Raw genomic sequence first — 21,926 nt, forward strand, 5'->3', positions numbered from 1 at the left:
TTGATTGGAATTATGCGAAAAGATGATTAAAGTCCAGGCTTTCATCTAAAAATAAAATTGCTAAAGAAGTTGACTGGTTTTATTTTTATTTCAAAATGGAACTTACTTAAAAAAATAGGCCTCACACATAGGTGCTGACTGGCAGACAGGCACATTTTAAAATAGTTGTGCCTCAATGCCTAGAGGCGTTCCTGTCTGCTGACCAATTGTCTCAACTGCAGTAATAATTTATCCTACTTTATATTGTTATTCCCTCCCAGATTTTTCACTCACACATAACACGTAAGTAAACACAGAAACAGCCAAAAATGAAAAACTGAAACTGAGCAATATGAAGACAACTGGGAAGACTATTAGAAATGACATAGCAAGTATTTCACAGAAGGGATGGACAGATGGACTAAATACTGTCTGAGTTTTGTTGTTACACAGTTTCAATCTGTACAGATGTTCAGGAATTGCACTTCAGTTTTACTCCACTGCAACAGCAAAGTGTGCACAGGACAGCCCTGGACTCATGACCACCAAAATAGTGAAGAAGATTAAAGGGTGTACCTCCCAACTCTTCACGCAGTCCATGTCAGACCTGCTCAACTGGACTAACATACGAGGGTCAGTCCAGAAGAAATGCACACTTTTTTTTAATCCATCTTTTATTCTACATGTTTGAAAGTTTTACAGTGTGGAGATACATCCTTTAGGAACAATATTTTCATTTCCCCACCTAATTTCCATCCCTCTCAACTGCCTTACGCCATCTTGGAATCAGCGCCGGTATACCTGCACAGTAAAATAGTGGACCAACCTGTAGGAGCCACTGTTTGGCAGCGAGCACAAGGGAGTCATCATCTTCAAACCTTGTTCCGCGAAGAGAGTCATTCAGTTTCCCAAAGAGATGATAGTCACATGGAGCCAGGGCAGGACTGTAAGGCGGGTGTTTCAGTGTTGTCCATCCAAGATTTGTGATCGCTTCCATGGTTTTTTTGACTGACATGTGGCCGTGCATTGTCGTGCAACAGCAAAACATCCTGCTTTTGCCGATATGGCCGAACACGACTGAGTCAAGCTTGAAGTTTCTTCAGTGTCGTCACATATGCATCAGAATTTGTGGTGGTTCCACTTGGCATTATGTCCACAAGCAAGAGTCATTCGGAATCTAAAAACACCATAGCCATAACTTTTCCAGCAGAAGGTGTCGTTTTGAATTATTTTTTTCTTGAGTGAATTTGCATGATGCCACTCCATTCATTGTCTCTGGTGAAAAATGATGGAGCCATGTTTCATCACCTATCAAGAAATTAATCTCAATTCTTGTACTGTTCCAAAAGTTTGCTGCATACCGTTTTTCTTGTTCCTTTGTGAGCCACTGTCAACATCCTGGGAACCCACCTGGCACAAACCTTTAACATCAACACTTTCAGTATTCCGCAAACACTTCCTTCCCCTATCCCAACGTAGTGTGACAATTCATTCACTGTGATGCGTATGTCAGCAGTCACCAATTCGTTAACTCTCTGCACACTGGAGTGTGTGCAGTACGAGGCCTGCCGCTGCAAGGACAATCCTCGATATTGTCATGCCCACTTTCATCACTTAACCTGCTCCATCGACTAACTGTACTGCGATCGACAGCAGCATCTCCATACACTTTTTCAACCTCTTGTGGATGTTTTCCACTGTCTCGTTTTCACAGCACAGGAATTCTACGACAGCATGTTGCTTCTGACAAACGTCAAGTGTAGCAGCCATCTTGAAGACATGCTGTGACGGCGCCACTCACGGGAACAGGTTGAACTAAGTTTGAAAACAAGTGGAAAGAATGTATCCACACTGTAAAACTTTCACACATGCAGAATCAAAACTGTATTTTTACAAAAATATTGTGCATTTCTTTGGAATGACCTCATACAAACTATTATCACACTACTGGGTAACACGCCACACCAATCCTGTAAAGCAAACATCAACACAATCTCTCAGATCCTGTTTTGGAATGCCAATGGTGTCAAACAAAAGAACTGAAATGGTTGCGTTCATGGAGCAAAAGGGTATCCGAATCGCTCATGAATGAAACACTGCCTACGCCTCACAAACAACTAAACATTCCAGGTTATTGCATCTATCATACCGATTAAACAGGCGGCAGGAAGGGTGCGACACAGCCATCATCATGTACAAAGACACAGAACACACGAACATTGAGCTCCCTGTATTTGAGAGACTAGAGTCTGTGGCTGTCAGGGTCAAGTACAACGGAACTAAACCCCACTCTGGTACCACTATACAACCCACCTAAAAACATAGGCACACATGATACCAGTACAGTTCTCAACATAGCACTGTGGGTAATCACTGCTGGAGATCTAATTGCAAAACACCTTGAGTGGAATTCACAAATATGTATCTCCAATGGCAAGAAACTATATTTAACACGCACTAGGTGAAAACTACATTATACTACGACCAGATGTCCCCAAGTACATGCCCACACAGGCTAGACGTGTTAAACACAGACTTTATCAATGGCATCACATGCACACTCAGTCTTACAGTTGGAAACTGATCTGGACTCAGACCACATGTCTGTAATACTTCACGTGGAAGAAACACTGCAGGACACAGAACCACACAGGATATTAAACTGCAAGAGTGCAAATTGGACTCTGTCCACGGAAATGCTTGCTAGTCATATCCCAGACACTTCTGAAATTAACAACAAACTGATGAGACGATGGAGTTTCTTACTACCAGTGTCCAATATGCAATGTCTGATGCAATTCCACATACAACACTCCAAGAACACTTGACAGCCTTGCCCAGGTAATCCTGGGTCTTCTCTTTATGAGGAACCGCCTAACGAGATACTGGCAGCATACCAGGTAATAATAGGGAGAAAATACAAACATTTAGAAACGATCAATAGGGGCAGAAACCCTCAGGGCCAGATGCCATATGTCTTGGCATGTGGAAGTTCGCCAGACACTTCACCAGGGATAAACATTACATTCCTATTCTACAAGGCCCAGACTGCCCTGCATACTTTGCGAAGGAGAAGGCAGAGCTGATGTCTTTCATGCCACATCTGGCTCCTTCAGACCCAGTATTCACACTTTAAACGGACCAGGAGGTTACACGACTTATAGCCCAGCCCACGTGTAACGAGATCTGACGTACTAGCATGAACGAAATCACTAGAGCTATCAAGTATTTCAAAGCTAGGAAATTCCCTGGTCCTGAAGGCATTCAAAACCATGTCCTCCAGTAGCTCACAGACAGAGCTGCAGAATACCTTACATACTTAACGAATGCCACCTTGTAACACCAATATGTCGCAGAGTTTTGGAAGGCAGCCAAGGTCCTGATGTTCAGAAAGCCAGGGAAAGACCACTCCCTCCCACAAAACTATCGACTCATCAGTCTGCTGTGCTCACTCAGCAAGATTGATGAGAAGGTAATACTAAAACCCATCACTAGGCACTGCATCGTCAGTGACACCTTAAGATCTGAGCAATTTGGCTTTAGGACTCAACAGCACAACTCCTCTGCATAGTTGAACCTATAACACATGGCTACAACACGAACAAAGACACGGGGGTTGTGTTCCTTTCTCAAGCACAACCGCCTCATATGCAAACTAAGTGATGTTGGTTTCCCTGACGGGCTTGTATATGTCATATCTCACAAACAGATGTTTCAACATTGACGTGCAGGGCAAACAATTGACACAACATGGTATTCAAGCTGGAGTACCTCGGGGAAGCATAATGGGGGTCATCTTGTCCAACCTCTACATTAATTATCTCCCAGAAACAAAAAACACAATGCTGGCCATCTACGCGGACGGCGCAGCCATCCTTGCAGACTGGAAACCGTCAAACATTAAATCACGATTACAGACGGCAGTCAGAACTTCCGAGCCTTTGTTGAACGGAACGTCAAAAACTGAAGAAGTTCTGTTCATATGCAGACCAAAACTACAGTGCAAACACCAACACTGTAGGCATGTAATAATACATGCATGCCCAACATGTTTCCGAGAGAAAATCAGATACCTCAGTGTCTGCCTGGACTGGAAACCTGCGTGGCGGAACCACATGGAATACGTTCCCAACAGAGCGTATGTGAGGCTCAAACAAAACGTTCAACAGGGAAAGCATACTAAACTGGAAGGTATCAAGATCCATGTACATGACATGTGATCAGACCTCTGATGTACACAGCTTGTGTCTGGGGATATGCAGCTACTACACACCTGCAATTCATATAAAACAAAGTGCTATGCATCATTAGCAACACTTCACACTGCATTCACACTGTGGACCTTCACAATGAATACTACCTTGAAACCCTCAAGAAAGTACTCAAAAAAGCTCGTCACACCACTACACAGAAACTCTTAGACACACTAACAATCCTTTTATCCTTACTCTGGGGAACTACGATCACAACCGCAGGTGAAAGCATAAGTGACTAAAAAAAAAGCTAGCCACGGCATAACCAACAATGGCAAGCTAAAAAACCGTCACAAATGACAACATCGGCCAGTCCCTGCACATCAGCAATGCCGACAAACTTGCATACTAATGCACAAACAAACCACCAATACTATCCTACACTGTGAATCTAGTGTGTGACCTATTGGACACTAACCTATGAACCAAACTGTTACAGGTATGCTGATGTAGGTTGAGAAGTCAACATCGGTACCCAGCTGTGACAGCCAAGTAACAACGCCTCAAAGTCACAGGCACCCACTTGCATGATACCCACAACTAACTTACCTAACCCTTGCATGATCTGTCACAGATAGCAAGCAAACCACTACTGCTCTCACAACCCGACACAACTACGAGAGATGTTTTTTCCCCACTTAGTGCTTCTTTTTCCCTCTGCTCTTCTCTACTGCTATGCTTCATTCAACACTCAACCTAATATATCCCCAGAGGAGCTTAGTAGTGATTTATCATAACCAGACAAATGCAAACATCAAAGTATGTACATCCTGTGAAGAACTCAGTGAAAACTAACCACTATGCAGAGATGACAGTAGACCTACTGTGTTGAACATAATGCAAGTGCGGGCATAGGGGGGCACTCGTTTTGACAGATTGAAGTTAGCAACCTAACTGAAGAGTACAGTTAGCACCTGTAAATCCAAGCATACAAGTTCAATTTGCAGTCTAAATATAGTATGTTACATGCAAGTCTGCCTATCGGTTTCCAAATTCTGAAACAGCACACGTCAGAGGGCTTCAATTAGTAGTTAATGTTGGATACAGCCAACATTATCTAGTGATAGTAGGGATGGGAAAAACCCACTGGTTAAAACAATACCGGTATTTTAATTCTGAATAATGCATTTTTCAGTATTTGTTTGGTCCTGGTTATAGCAGGTGTATTTCATATTTTACCAATATCCAAAGTTTAGCAGTTTAGCCAATTCACAAATTTTCCATTGCTTTGAAACACTATATGAATATCAACATTCAGAAACTGATCAACACTATCTTAATAACAATGCCTACAAACATTTGGCATTTGCCACAGTTAACACCAGCTTCTGTCAGATCACATGCTCTTGCATTGGTCACAGTAGCATTAATCTGCAGTTGGCATAATTTGCCAGTTTTCTAAATTTTCTCAATCATGTTCCACAGAAAGAACATTGTCTTCCATCCAGTGATTCCAATCTGGGCACACAAAGCAGCTGTGTAATACTTGTGTTTTTATCGATCTTACCAGTTGCAAAATTGCTTTGATGTCTGCCTTTAACCTGACATGGTGCAGATCCCAATACTCTAGCAGTACTCACCAATGTACCATTCAGATTAAACAGGAGATGAAAAGAACAAATGTATCTGAAAACTAGTTGACACAGCAAGAACTGCTATCCCTAGTAGACAGTAATTTCTGAGGTAGCCACTGTTGTCTGCTGTATTGTACTTCAATATTTCACAGTTTCTCTTCCTTGTACTAAGTGCAGTTTCTCTTCCTTGTACTAAGTGTATGCAATCACCGCAGCTACAAATTTTATCACAGGGTAATACACAAGGCCAGTGTTGAGCTTGGTGGGTGTGCAAAACTTCACACGTGTACGAAGTGCCATCCAGGGCTCGGCCAGTCTCAACAATACCCTGTACAGCTCTGTTTTTTCTCAGCTGTCCTCTAAATTGCTCAGTGCAGCAAAATATTTCACCTAGCAGGTTGATGCAACACTTTCTTTGTGCATATGTTGCAGTATTTTTCTGCCGGAACGACACTGCAGTTCAGCGAGTCCTGATATCAGTGGTGTTTATTCTTTGCTAGTCGCTTGTAGTATAAAGGTAATTCACAGGCCCCATGGCTATTCACATAAAAAAGAAGCAATCTCGTGATCTATTTATCACAATCTTCAAAAACGAATAGGAATCACAATTCTTTTTTGAAGAGACGTAATATAATCGAAGAATATAGCAAATTTAATACTGAATGCCATTACACCATAATGCACAAATAATTAAAAGATTTAGCTGGGGAGGGAGGGGGGGGGGGGGTAAAGTGTGAGTAGGACACACACACGCTGAGGAGGGTTCTATGAAAACAATTTTATATGCATATTTTTTCTATCCATCCTGGGAATCTAGGATCTAAATGATTTATGCCCATATTCTGAATAGATACTGTAAGGGTATTGGTCGTGGGAGTTCCAAGATCTTATCAAAATTTCTATAGTAGTTCCTTAGACTAGCCCAGACATATCAACAGAAGCGAGCAGAGGAGTTCAGTTTGTATACAGGTTGATAATTATTGAACAATATGAAAAAAAAGGTAAATTTGTTACAAACTACATCACACACACACTTTATTCAACATGTAAATGTCACTACAGATATTCTGATTTAGGTTCGGACAGATTTGACATGCCTGCCATCTTTGGTGGTGATGTGGTGCAGACAAACAGTAAAATTGCGCATGACCAGCTGACATGACAAATTCGATGCTGTTGATGACCTCCTGAATGGCTGTTTTCAGCTCAACAATGGTTTTGGGGTTATTGCTGTACACCTTGTCTTTAATATAGCACCACAAAAAGGAGTTGCATGTGTTCAGATCCGAATAATATGGCAGCTAATCCCAAACCTTCATGTACTGTTTGGTAGTCACCGTGCCATCAAAGGAATATCGCACTGTTTATTCCGTGACTGGACACTGCGCACCACACAGTCACTCATTGAGGGTTAAGAGACTTCTCAATTGCGAAATGCTGATTCTCAGTCCTCCAAACAAGCCAATTTTTGCTTACTGATGAACCCATCCAAATGAAAGTGGGTTTCATTGCTAAACCAAACCATATTCCCATCAAAGTCATATTCGTCAATTCTGTGGACAACAGAGTTGGTAAAACATAACCCATGTTCCATGGCCCTGGGGCTTAATGGCCAATGTGTTCCAATTTTGTATGGGAAGACATGCAGGTCTTCAGCAACATTTTGTTGCAGTGTCTCCTGGCTGATTTCCACCTGTTGTGCAGGCAGCTTATTTGATAGATTTCCTGATTTGAAAAAACAGCATGCGTCTTCTCTACATTTTCATGCATTTTCACCTTTTTTTGGATGACCGACATTGCCATCACTGTCGTCACGAACACTGACCGTTCTCTCAAAGTTGCAAATCAAATTATTGATTGTTAGGACAACTGGACTCTCTGACTTCAGCTTGAACTTTGTCGCAAACTTCCTCTGAACCCCACGTGGACTGTTGTTTTGACTTCACAAGCGCTATAGATATAAGCATGCTGTACCATGACTTCTTCACGTACAAATGGCCGAGAACAACATGACGCTTGTGCATATGCATACTAATTCCCATCATTTCCCACAGTCAACCACACAGTTTGAATTTCCTAACTCAAACCATTCAAAAGTTATGATGATTTTGTTTCATATACCGGGTGATCAAAAAGTCAGTATAAATCTGAATACTTAATAAAACCCGGAATAATGCATAGAGAGGTAAAAATTGACACACGTTTGTAATGACATGGGATTTTATAAGAACCAAAAAGAAAAACACCCCATATTGCTAGACGCGTGAAAGATCTCTTGCGCGCGTCGTTTGGTGATGATCATGTGCTCAGCCGCCACTTTCGTCATGCTTGGCCTCCCAGGTCCCCAGATCTCAGTTCATGCGATTATTGGCTTTGGGGTTACCTGAAGTCGCAAGTGTATCTTAATCGACCGACATCTCTAGGGATGCTGGAAGACAACATCCGACACCAATGCCTCACCATAACTCCGGACATGCTTTACAGTGCTGTTCACAACATTATTCCTCGACTACAGCTATTGTTGAGGAATGATGGTGGACACATTGAGCATTTCCTGTAAAGATCATCATCTTTGCTTTGTCTTACTTTGTTATGCTAATTATTGCTATTCTGATCAGATGAAGCGCCATCTGTCGGACATTTATTGAACGTTTGTATTTTTTAGTTCTAATAAAACCCCGTGTCATTCCAAGCATGTGTATCAATTTGTACCTCTCTATTTACATTATTCCGTGATTTATTCAGTTTTCAAATTTATACCGACTTTTTGATCACCCAGTACTTCAATAATTGTCACCCTGTATGTAGACATAGAAGGTTTAATAAAATATTTTTTACTTTCTTACGAAAACATGACTACAACTTATATTTCAAGTTTACAGGCAGTAATGTTTGTCTATGGTAAGTGCAATGTATGTTCTAATGGCAAAAACATTTTTTTTTCATGATGTAATTACAATTTGCGATTTTCAAATGTTTTTACTTTACTTTTACAATGAAACTTTGCTTCTTGCCAATTTTCACAATTCTCCATCGATGAGAAATACCTTGCATTTCTTGACTTGTTTTCACATATCAAAATACAGATGGCCATATCTTTTGACTCAATTGACTTACAAGCTTAAAATTTTTATGCTGGCAACAGACTATAGACCTAAATATGTGACAGACATAACTTAGAATGATATACCTCCTTGGCTCCTGCGAAAAAGAGTTCTTAACAGTTGGACAGTCTGAAAACAAAGCTAGTCTATAAGAGTCCCATAATAACACACTGAGGCACAAAGCAATAATTACACAATCAATAGACGATTTGTATGAGATTTACTGTTCTGCATTCTTTAGCCTAAATTTGCATCTAATGAAATTGGTGGTACGAATAATAAATGTTCTCACATCGCAACACTAAGTTTCAACAGTTTTTGATGGAACTGAAAGAAGACTATGGGGAGATTATATATTGGTGCAAAGTACGACTTAAGGGGACATTTGAATTTCTGAAGGAAAAAGGAAAGCCGGAACCAAAATTATAAGATATGGGATGAGTTTTAGATACCAGATTTTAATCAGACTAGAGTGTGTACTGCCCTCAGTAAGATGTTTTGCAAGGAGAGAAGCAACTGATCACCGACTTGATTTAAAAAGAAACTCAATTTGTGGAGCAGACAACATCTGGCAAAGAACACTGTCCACTTCCCCAAGCTCACTGGCATCAAAGAAAACATGAATTATGAGTAATTCATTGAGGCATTGAAAGAATTACAGGAAATGTTTCTGATTTTTTCAAGACACTGTCAGTCTCTCATCTGTTTTTAAGCTGTTTTCAAAATCATTTCAGTTAAAGTCTCTCTGAATGTGCAGATGGAACTGATCCAACTGCAATGTAATTCCTGCTTAAAAGCAATTCTTTGATGTTAAAATTGTCCAGGAGTTTTATGAAGACTTCGTCGTAGAGTTTCACACCTCAACAATGCGGTTGCAAAAGTGATATCCATGTTCCGGGGGGGGGGGGGGGGGGGGGGGGGGGGCAACCGGAGTGATGAAAATCTGCAAAATGTTCAAGTTTATCAGTATGCCAATAGTTTGTGCAAGACAAATTATATTGTATCTTTGGTGAGCCAAAAATAATTAGATAATACTGAAAATTTCTTTATGATCTTTGTTGTTGAGAAATATTGAACTAATTTGCATAAAAAGCTATTGTTCCATGTTTGTTTAACAACTGCATTTCCCTTTAATGCGGCACTTCTCCCACTCACAAGGGAATGATCGAATAAGACATGTTGAAACCTACCCTGAAATTTTTTTTACACAGGAAGAACACAGTGGAAGAAAAACACTGTCAAAATTTTAGCTGCTAAGAGGCACTGCAAGTATTAAGGTCGGCGGTACATTTGGAAACAGGAAACATGACAATCTGATCTTGACTTGTAAAGAACGTTTCAGTTAGTGTTCATTGATAGTTTCTCAGACACTACACTACACTACACTACACTACACTACACTACACTACACTACACTACACTACACTACACTACACTACACTACACAGTCATTATTTTCTTGAATTAGCCACTCAAGTAACATCTATTACGAATTATCAGTTGGGTTTCGCAGTATTGGTAAGTACTGACAATACAGGTAAAACTGAATTAATATTTATTGCGCTTTCGTAAGGCACGCCTGCTAATAGTACCTTGTTTGTTCTTCCAGTTTCACAATAATGTGGAATCCAATTAACGTTCTCAATTTAGCAATGATGATATATTAAGAACGTGGTTTCCAGCTGAAATCACTTACTCCTCCTGAGAACGTACATATGTTTAATTTGTTGACCGATTTCCTTGGCACTAATTTGAATGATGACATTTCATTTGAAATTGTGAATATATTAGAAGAACTAGGAAATAACTCTACTGATTCCATGAACTGTGGTTTGGACGACGTCAGTTGTGCCAGTAACAGATCCGAAGCAGAATACCTTCCAAGTCTAAAAAATACGTACTGCAACAGCTTTCAGTGACAAAGAAAATGCTGCTAAATATTGGATAAACAAAGGAGGGAAGAAATGCTTAAGTTACGCAGTCTGCAAAGGCGTTTTTGTTACGTGAAATCGGACCGTGAAGAATGAATTACACGAAATAAGAAATATGCACCAAATGGAAACTTTAAACCATTTGAATGAAAAACTGAAAGCTTTACAATTGCTCGTGAGACGCTATGCACCGTTACTGATGGGTACCTACGACCCTGTGCCCTCCAAATCACATCTGACAAATACATTTCTAATTTCCAGGCTTCATCAACCCAGCTACTCAGGTTCCAGAAATCTTATAGAATAGGAAGCCACAACATTACCAAGTTTACGTGAGTGTGCAGAGCAGCTGCCACTGATAGAAAACGCTATAGAGAAATTCATGGTTAACAAAGACGAAACTTTTAGTTATCCTCACAACTGCTGTTTATAATGCTGAGCAGTCATGTTTTGTGCAACAACTTCGTGCACACTGCACTTTACCATTTCGGGGTGATACAAAGATGTAGTCTGTTGCCCAATCAATTAATGCAATGACACACACATATACGATAATGCCAGTGATAAGTATGAGTGCAGAGGGTGGGCGGCTGTCCTAAATCCCCTTCCCCCGCGAGAATAATTCACTGTTACTGCTTGATCCATTGTCTGGACATAACGACGCTTCTCTTCTTTTGGAGTACGACGAAAAATCTGTAGATATAATGTGGAAATTGTTTCACTGATAGACAAATGTACAACATTCAAACATTATTATTATAAGGAATGGCCTACAAGAATTGTTATAAAATGTAGTGCTGCAAAACATTTCATTTCAACAAATTATAAGTCCTCATTGATGGAAGTCATCTGCGACATCAAACATTGCCATGGTTTTATTTTCTCTTCTAGAAACTTATCAGAATTACACGTGCTGCAGCAAACAAGCTCACAAGCAAGAGCAAAATAGAATTCTGTCTGGTGTACACAGTAGGCCTCTTGCAGGTCTTTCAACTAGACGCCACAGCACCTACTTACATGTCCCTAACTTTCCCCAGTTACCTACTTGGAAAATGGAGACCTACAGTTTAAAGTGATATCTGAACCACACGTCTTTCGTGGCTACTCCAACATCTGTCAGAAGTGACTGCTCGGTTAAAAATCTTAGTGAAGAAGTTGTAGTCTCAACGGGATTTGATCCCACGCTCTCTGGATCACAAAGCATGCACTTTGCTACTAGACCATATATTTTTTTAATGACAATTAGACCTTACAGTCTTAGCAGAAACACTAGCTGTGTCACCTCTTGAGACGATGCTCGACATTGGTAATTAGTGTTTTGTTTATAAATTTCCCCTCAATGGTAATGACAATCCAGGGGAAAATGGCAGCCGACATACAAAGAAAATTTTGGACCAGTGCTAAGTAGAGAGCGAGGTGCAATTCCGCATAAAGTGCACGATCTCCACACAGGTCTTCCATACAAACAGACACTTAAATTCTTCCTTCAAAATAACTGTCACAGAATAGCAAAGTTTCACACTGTGGATCTAACAAGACAAGGTTTTATCCTCAATGCTGAATATTAGCTCCAAAAACTAAAAACAACAACACAGCGTTCATAGGCAATGTTCGCTACCTCGTGTTCTCTTTCGTTCCTTCTAGTACAAACGATTCTACCCGTAAATTTCTGCAAATGCTAATTCGCATGTATTCGCTTCCATTCATTCCATCGTAAACCAGGCTCTAGATGCTTAAAATTGGTGTCTGTGAACTCCGGGTAATTCCACTATGCGGCACTGCGTGAATGATTCACCCAGTCCTCTATAAGAAAGGTAACAGAGGGTGTACACGCGAATAAGGAAAAAAAAAATTCTCACATTTTTCCAAGATATCTTGGTTAAAAAAAACTTTTTCCCGGGAGAAAATACACTTTTTCCATGCTAAGTGACAGTGGGTTTTCCGTAGATTTCCCTCGGAAGTGTAAATTTTATCAACCTTTTGAATAATTTAAGTTTTATACACTGGCGTAGAACTTCCCGGCACCAGCACTTCAGGGGGGGAAAAAAAAGAAATGTTTTGGAAAGACCTTTGATGAATAGCAAGACATAATATTTTCGTATTACGAATGTACAAATTCGAATTCCACCAAACACAGCACGTCAGTTTACTGGGCGTTGAAATCATGATTGCAATGCCCTTTTGTCAGCCATCAAATCTCATGCCTTGCAATCTCTCCAGCCGATGACAGCAGGTGTTCAGAGCGTAGGACACATGTCGTCAGTCAATAGCAAGATTACTGTTAAGTAGCATGAACACACAAACAGGAAAAGTTAATAGGTTATATTAATATATACTTAGTGTAGCTACAAGAAAAGATAAGCTTTCACATATAATATTGTGTCTCTAAGATTAATAAGCTACATGAGAAGGTAAGTTTCCACATGAAATATTCGTCTTCTTTTTGCGCGTGTTATACTGTACGATAAATCACACAAATGTGACTGTAAATTTAAAATAATGACATAAATGTCTGGTCTTCTGAGCTCAAAATTCTTCTACTGGCTGGTCCGCAATGTGTTAAGTTAAAAAAAAAAAAAAAGAATGAGAAGAAGAAGAAGAAGAGTCAAATGCTCTACAATTTAAGGAAGTAATCTCACGTAACAAAATTCATCTTGCGTAAAAGGAAATTTAGCCTGAAAGTAACGCTTTTCAAACCACCATTGGCAATAGTTTTCCGAGGCTGTTAGAAACAGGTCCATTTTAGATGTCGCCAGAAAACAAGCATTATTATGTGTATGCAGCTGCGGTGATGTAGGAAGCCCTGATGTTCATATGTATAAATCATAAAAGGGGTCTTACATTCGCCATAAAAGGAACAGGACATAAGAGGATACTCTAAGAGCACTGGGATTTCTTAAACCATACTAAAATGCATAATTTGGCTTGAAGCACACATTGGTTTGTACTGATTCACAATGAAGTAGGCTCTTTAATGCTGTTTTCGGGATGTAAATCTTCTTAGAGTACCAGTACTGTACAATCAGTTCTTTATTGTATGGCATTATGGCATATGTGGGAGAAGATAAAAACATGCACCTGAAATTCAGTAAAGATGTGAAACTAGCCAATACTGTGAAATGAAACACTTCGTTTCAAATAAACTGAGGCTCTCAGCAGAAAAGATTAATAAAGCCAAATTTCTTTAGCAAAAGAACAAAAATAACTTCATTGTTCTACAAGGTGATTAATGCTTGACTGCTAAAAATGTGCACATAAAATAAACTGAAATTAATAATATATTTTTGCCTTCCGTAATTATGTGAATGTATTATAATTCACCTAATAACTTCCAGCCACATAAATCCGTTTTGTTTCCATTTGACATGGGAGCTGTCAATGAAGTGCAAACAAGGATTCACTTAATGTAAACATGGGTTGTGTGGTCACTACCCCCACCCACGCTACAACTCTGCGCATGTGTGAATCTTGCAGCTACAGTGTGCAAGAAAAAATTCTCATAGCATGTAGCCACTTGCTGTTAATGCTCATACGGAGTCAACTGCGCATGCACATGAGCCCACTGGCAACTGCTCAAACAGACCTAATGCAAACAGTTGCGATGTCACGTTCATAGAACACAGTTTATTGTTACGAAGTATAGCACAGTCTTTGCCCTAAGGCCTTTGATTCATTTTTTGAAGACCCTTATGCGTGCATGGTGTTTCGTTGTTGTAAATGGTGCATTTCCTAAAGTTTTATTTTGGTTTTTTCTCATTTATGTCCAAAAACTTCCCGAAATTCCAAAAACTTCCCGAAATTCCAAAAACTTCCCGAAATTCCAAAAACTTCCCGAAATTCCAAAAACTTCCCGAAATTCCAAAAACTTCCCGAAATTCCAAAAACTTCCCGAAATTCCAAAAACTTCCCGAAATTCCAAAAACTTCCCGAAATTCCAAAAACTTCCCGAAATTCCAAAAACTTCCCGAAATTCCAAAAACTTCCCGAAATTCCAAAAACTTCCCGAAATTCCAAAAACTTCCCGAAATTCCAAAAACTTCCCGAAATTCCAAAAACTTCCCGAAATTCCAAAAACTTCCCGAAATTCCAAAAACTTCCCGAAATTCCAAAAACTTCCTGGGTGTTTCCCAGTTTTCTCCCAAATGATAAAATTCTTGGAATTTTCCCGGATTTCGTGGGTGATATACACCCTGTAATAGAGAGATTTCAGTAACTAATTACCCTTTCCTTCACTACTAACATTATTCTCCAAAATTTTGGAGTATGTTATGTATTCTAGAATAGTATCCCACCTCAGCAACAACATCTTAACAGTTTGTATTTCAGGAGAGTTGCTCAATGGAAAATACTATTTACACACTCATTCACCAAATTTTATAAGCATTAAAAAATAAATTGAACCAGTTGCTATTTTCCATTACCTATTTGAGGTATTTGACTTTATGAACCGCAATGCTCTCATGGATAAGATGAGGTTTTATGTAACTGACGATACAGTCAACCAATGTGGAAAGTCATATGTAACCAAAAGATTGCAGAAAGTTGTACTTAAAATTAAACCAATAGAGTCCAGGTATGTAATTTTTTCTGACTGGGGAGAAATCACATACTGGGTTCCCGAAGGCTTTATCTTAGGGCCAGTATTGTTCCTCATATATGTAAATGATGATCTGTGTAATATACAACATGCACAATCAGTTCTTTCTGCTGCTGACACTATTACTGTAATCAATCCAAGCATAAATACAGAAACAGAAGAAATGGTAAAGAAAGATCTTAAAAGAATCACCAACCTGAGGTACTACACCAATATTAACTGTAATATATGGTAGGAAAATAATGGATACAGTGGAAACAAATTCTTTGCTGTCCATACTGATGAGAATTTAAACTGCAAAAAACAGTACTCTTGGAACTCCTAAACCAACTTATTTCAGCCGCATTTGCACTTAAGAGTCAATACAAATGAGGAGAGAGAACTCACTAAGTAGACATTTTGCATATTTTCATTCAATAATGTCATATGGAATAATGTTCTGGGCTAATTGAGCTTTAGGAATGGAAGTCTCCATTGCTCAAAAACATGTTGGGAGAATAATAATACACTGCGTTCATCCAAAATCACCTTTAAGACATCTATCTAAGGATTTTGACTATTGGTTCCCAGTATCTTTATTCTCTCAAACTTTGTTGTAAATAATCTTCTACAGCTCGAAAGGAGGGAAGATGTACATAATTACAACAACAGACGAAAAAATGACATTCCTTACTCCACACCAGAGTTGTCTTTAGCACACAAAGCGGTGGAAAAAGCTGGAAGCAAAATTTTGAATCCCTTATCAAATGATAAATGTCTGACAGAAAACTTCTATTCCAAAGAAGAATTTCTATTATTGTAATAAATAAAATGTTTGTAAGTAATTCCTACTCAACACATCTGCATATTTATAAAATAAACAAACAATAAAGTGCCCTTGTAAATAGTCAGCATGTAACCATATTTACAGATTAATTTATTATTTGAATGTAAAATGACTTGTTCCACATTATTGTGATTGATCATGCAAGTTATCCACAGAAGATGGAATTCACTAATGTACATATTTGTTATCTTTCAGGTTTTCTCTGCATGACTGATTAATAATGAGCTAAGTGTCCAGTCAAGTTGTTTCCATTTTTTGCACAATATTCTGATGACTGACCCAGATGTCTTCTTCAGGTGTTCTACTATGCATACTCATTGCATGGACTCCAACCACACTATAAACTATTGATGGTCTTAGGCTTCTATTTATTACCCAGTTCGATTTCAGACGTTCACAGTGTCCTTTGATATGCTTCTTTGTTTTACAGAGCATGCACTGATACTTTGTGAAACACAAATTTCCTCAGCATTTGCCAGTTCTGGTGGGTGTGATGACTGGTGACATTTTAATAAACCGAGTGCCAGCCCCCAAATGTTACTTAAATTGAAACCTCCATCCCTGTTTATTAGGTTTTCTGAGATGTATTTCAACAGACTCCTTAATTATGCTGTCCCACAAACTCAGAATTTGCACTGTGACACTGCCCTCTTGGTATTTCATGATTGTGTTCGAGGCAATGCTCAGTGACAGATGATTTGTTTGTGGGACAGCAATTTATTAAAATCTTAGCGACCACCACATCAATCAGAGTTGGAAAACTGAGGCAATTTTCAGTGCATGCTCTGTAAAAGGGGGCGGTGGAAGTTGGGAATATGACTGTTATAAATAGCAGCATGAGACCAACAACAGCTCACACCCTTCTTGGAGTCCAGGCAGCAAACACACAACCGCAAAACTCTCCGCATCTGAGGAAGATGACTTGGTTGTTTATTGAAATATTGTGCAGGAAGTGGGAATCTCAACTTGGCTGCACATCTGCACGATCACTATTAAATACAGTTGTTACCAAAAATAATTTAACAGTTGAGATACCCTGAAGTACCTCATCCTGTGTTTCTAAAATATCAAGCAAATTCTGTTAATCAGATTAGCTATATTCTCTGTCTCATAACACATTTCATCAACACAAATTTTTCATCCCCCTGATATAAAAAATATTGAAGAAAGCTACAAACTTTCACAAAAATTTATGAAATACAACAAATAATTAATGCTGATAAGAAATGCAATGCCATTAACAAACAGGTCACTATGTTATAAAAATCTAAGGCAATACTTAAGTCTGAAGACAAATGATATCACCCCCCCCCCCCCCCCTCTCTCTCTCTCTCTCTCTCTCTCTCTCTCTCTCTCTCTCTCTCTCTCTCTCTCTCTCTCTCTCTCTCTCTCTCTGTGTGTGTGTGTGTGTGTGTGTGTGTGTGTGTGTGTGTGTGTGTGTGTGTGTCCCTTAAACACACACACACACACACACACACACACACACTACAAAAGCTGTGTACCGTGTACAATTAGTGATTCACAAAATAAAATCATATTTTAATTACATACCCTTATATCTTCCTGGGTCACACTTGGTTGCAAATTGGAAACTACAATTCGATGTCCTTGAGAAGAGGATGGTGTGTGGTGAACACTGCTGGGTGTATCAAGTCGTGCCTTCAGTTCTGAACTCATTCTGTGAGCCCATGGACCCTCCTCTTCTGAATCATCAAGTCCTGATCTGCAATGGCAATATGCAATCAACACCAGAAACAACACTAGTTCTAAACTAATTTTAGTCACAGTGTACAGAAATAATGAAGATAGCAAAATTATTAGAGGTACAGACCGCAATCTTAGGCTACTTGGTCTCAGTAAGCTGTTGTCCCGTTTCCATTCCTCTCGTTCAGAAAGCAGTAACGATCCATGATTCTGTAATTTATTAATAACGTAAGGCATTTCAAGGAACACTTATAATTATTAAAACGTTGAAGAGTAATGTGAAGTGAGTACCTTGTGTGATCGAGCTGCACTACTCCTTACTATCGCTTCAAGACTCGAAGAGTCAGGTGTAGATGTATGACGACTGGGAAGTAATGGACGACGTTCACTCAGAAGAGAACTTGGTGATGGTGGGCAATCTCGACCCCAAGAAAAGGAGCTGTCATGAATTCCATGACCACGAAATGAAGTTTCATTGTTTACTGTGCGTCTAATAACTGGTGGCAGCAGATCTATGTAATAAAGAAAGATCACTGTTCCATGGATATAATAATTGTAATTACTATTTAGAAGTAATATATCTTATATTTTTCAGTATGACTGATAAGGCAATATTTACTCCACTGTCCAGCCAGAGTGATAATCCACCATATACAGAACAATTAGTACCAAAGTAGAGTGAAAAATGGTTCAAGGAAGCATTTCTAGTGGTTGAACAAGACCACAACACATTCCGATTTCAAAGAGCAAGAGTAACTTTAGGTTTGATTACATTTCCCCATCTAGTCAACTCTTTTACCAATTCACTTAAGAGATTTTGCTATAGTAAGGAAACCAGCAGCAAAACTTGCCCCAGCTAAAGGTCTGTCATTCCACAAGCACAGACGAGATCAAAAAACAAACATCTCAGAGAGATGCAAACTATGTCAAAGAGTTCCGTAATTGTTTCAGGGATTAGAGAACACACGGGTTTAAGTGTGTAATATTTAATGGCGACTATTTTTAAGATGTAACACTGATTTAGAAGAATAAATAAAATTCTTTACAAAATAAAAAAATTAATTTTTTTTAACACACCACGTACAGCCTGCACGGACTCTGATTTACGAGGTGTGTTCAAAAAGTAAGGTGACTATACTTTTATGAAAAAAATATTTATTTATTATTCATCAATATTCATGTTGTCCCCTTCAAAGTAATGCCGCTCAGATACAATACGCTTGTGCCAACACTTTTTCCAATACTCGAAGCACTTCTCATAAGCACCTTTTGGTACAGTTTTGAGTACTTCCAGCAATGCACTTTTTATTTCTTCAATTGTTGAAAAACTTCATCCTCTCATAGGTTTCTTCAGTTTTGGAAACACAAAAAAGTCACAGGGGGGCAAATACAGTGAATATGGTGGCTGAGGCATGATTGTCATGTTGTTGGCTGAAAAATCTTTCACGAGTAACTCTGAATGAGCAGGTGCATCGTTGTGATGCAAAAGCCACAATTTGCTTTTCCACAATCCCAGACATTTTTGCACATTGCTTCTTGCATACGGCACATGACGTGAAGTTAATACTCCTTACTGGCCGTACGATCTTAAGGCAAAAATTCATGATGCCACAGTAAATGGAAAAAACTGAGCAAGACTGACATTTGATCGACCTTGGCATGCTTGTTTCAGTCTTGGTTCTCTCCAGGATGCTTCCATTGGGATTACTGCACTTTGGTTTCGATGTCATAACTGTAAACCCATGTTTCGTCACCAGTAATGACCCTTTTGAGCAAATCCAGACCATCATTGACATCATTCAAGAGCTCCTAAGTGATGCTCATGTGACAGTTCTTCTAATCAAAATTGAGAAGTTTCTCAACAAACTTCAATGGCACACCTCTTGCCCAATACATCAGAAAAAATTGCACGAGGCAAGCTGACCGGTATGCCAACATCCTCAGCAACTTCTTTTATGGTAATCTGATTATTTTCCATAAACAATTTTCTTCAAAGTTTCGACATTATAATCTATTGTTGATGTGCTGGGGCATCTGGAGCAGGTTTGCCATTGGCATCTTCACTGCCATCTTCAAAGGCCTTTTACCACTTCTAAACTCACTCACTCTCTCTCTTTTTCTTCCTTAGAGCAGCTCACCATATGCCACTTTCAACTTTTCAAGTGTTTTAGAGCAGTCGATTCCATCTTTCACACAAAATTTGATGCAAATTTTTTGCTCCATTTTTTATAATAATCTAAGATCACCAAGCACACTGAAACAGGTCTAACCTCTCTATCTGTCAAAAACAAATGAAGTATGATGTACACTTTAAGCCAGGGGCGGGCAAACGTTGCACGCGGCTCATGAGCACACGACCATGCACGTGTGCTGCTCGCGTGCAATCGTCAAACGGGACAGTGACGACAGCCGGCAAGTGTAGTACCAGGCTAAGCTGCGGACGTTGAAGCGAAGCGACCACTACATAGTGAACATTGTATTTCAAGAACCGCAAAATGCTGAGTGAATCAAGGAAACAGAAGTGGAGATTTGCTATCTTTTAAAAAGGAATGGGAGAATCATTTTTTCTTTGTGCAAAAACGTGAAAATTCGAAATCTATAATATGTGATATTATTCTCGCTGGTCAGCGGAAGTTTAATATTGAACGCCATCGTGATAATTTTCAATATGTTCCCACACTTAACACAATAAAAGAGGAATTTCTCAAGCGATTTGGGGATATATCACACTTATTTCAGGTTTATGATTAGTTCTCGGAACAATCTGCTGTTTCTGTAGATGATATTAATCCAAGTATGCAAATGGAATTAATAGATCTGCACTGTAGATTCTACAGCATAGTTCTCGTCTGAGAGACAAGTTCCTTTTGGCAAGACATCTAATAGATTTTTATCACAACTTTCCACAGCAAGAGTTTCCTCGTCTCCATCGTGAAGCCGCGAAGATAATATCAATGTTTGGCTCGACATACGTTTGTGAGAGATTTTTTCTGTTATGAAAATTAATAAGTCTCGGTTAAGAGCAAACATCAGTAATGAAAATTTACGTAACTGTTTGCATTTGTCTGTATGTAGAAATTTTGTTCCAGACATTAAATGCATTGTGAACTCCACCTGTGATAATTAAATAAAACGTATCATAGGTAATAGGTACTCTTTCAAACCATGATTTCTTTCAAGCACTCCTACTAACCTTATTCCTGCATTCAATAAAGCAGGCCAGGAAACAAAACGCATTACAGAGGAAGAAGCGGAGAGATGGTATGGTGGGGAGTGGAGAGAAGCACGTGGCCAGCTTGCCCCTCTGTGCACGCAGAACACCTGTTAACTGCACACGTGCAAGTGCATCGCACATGTGCAGGATTCCTGCCCGCCCCTGCTTTAAACTATAAACATAAGTTTGGGACATGTGCACCAATATAAAAAAAAGATCAATAATCTAATGTACATTTCCCAGGCCATTGGAGAAGTCACTTTACTTTTTGAACAGCCCTCGTATACATACCAGTTACTATATGTAGCAAGAATTCCATAACCTGTCAACCAAGAAAAATGATCTGAGACAGTTTATATTAATGTTTATAACAAGAATTTTACTTTGACTAAAAATGAAATGTTGAAATTCTAGCAGTCTAAAGCAAAAACAATTGGTATGAAATATACTCAAAGTTATATTTTCAGAGAATACAATGTGTGACCTTTGCAACAGAAATGAGTGGAAACTGTCTAAGTCAGAAGTATTTTTAACAAAGAAAGTGATTTAATCATTCTACATGTCTCATCCTCTGCATCAAGATGCAAATACAAACTTGCAAAATTAATAAAGAACCCAAATCAATACAATATATTTTTAAGTTTGCTACAAAAGACATGATTTGTTGAGTTTCCACATCTGCCTATAAAGCTTGATGTGCTTATTGTCATGGAGTTTTCAGATACTGATTAATGTAAGTTAATA

General features: G+C 39.0%; 1 protein-coding gene across 3 annotated transcripts in view; it reads right to left on the reverse strand.

The window, feature by feature from the left end:
• The window catches only part of LOC126270205 (uncharacterized), a 58,561-nt gene that overhangs the window by 8,338 nt on the left and 28,297 nt on the right, over nt 1-21,926 (reverse strand). The window contains exons 4-6 of one of the 3 annotated variants that reach the window (XM_049974053.1): nt 18,260-18,480; nt 18,096-18,178; nt 17,816-17,987 (exon numbers count right to left, since the gene is read on the reverse strand). In XM_049974053.1, the coding sequence (XP_049830010.1) occupies nt 17,816-17,987; nt 18,096-18,178; nt 18,260-18,480 (476 nt within the window). Of the gene's footprint in view, nt 1-17,815; nt 18,179-18,259; nt 18,481-21,926 lie in introns of all 3 variants that reach the window. The other 2 variants (XM_049974054.1, XM_049974052.1) reach the window with 2 other exon arrangements.

Source organism: Schistocerca gregaria, chromosome 1, assembly GCF_023897955.1.
Source record: "Schistocerca gregaria isolate iqSchGreg1 chromosome 1, iqSchGreg1.2, whole genome shotgun sequence".
Classification (NCBI taxonomy): Eukaryota; Metazoa; Arthropoda; class Insecta; order Orthoptera; family Acrididae; genus Schistocerca; species Schistocerca gregaria.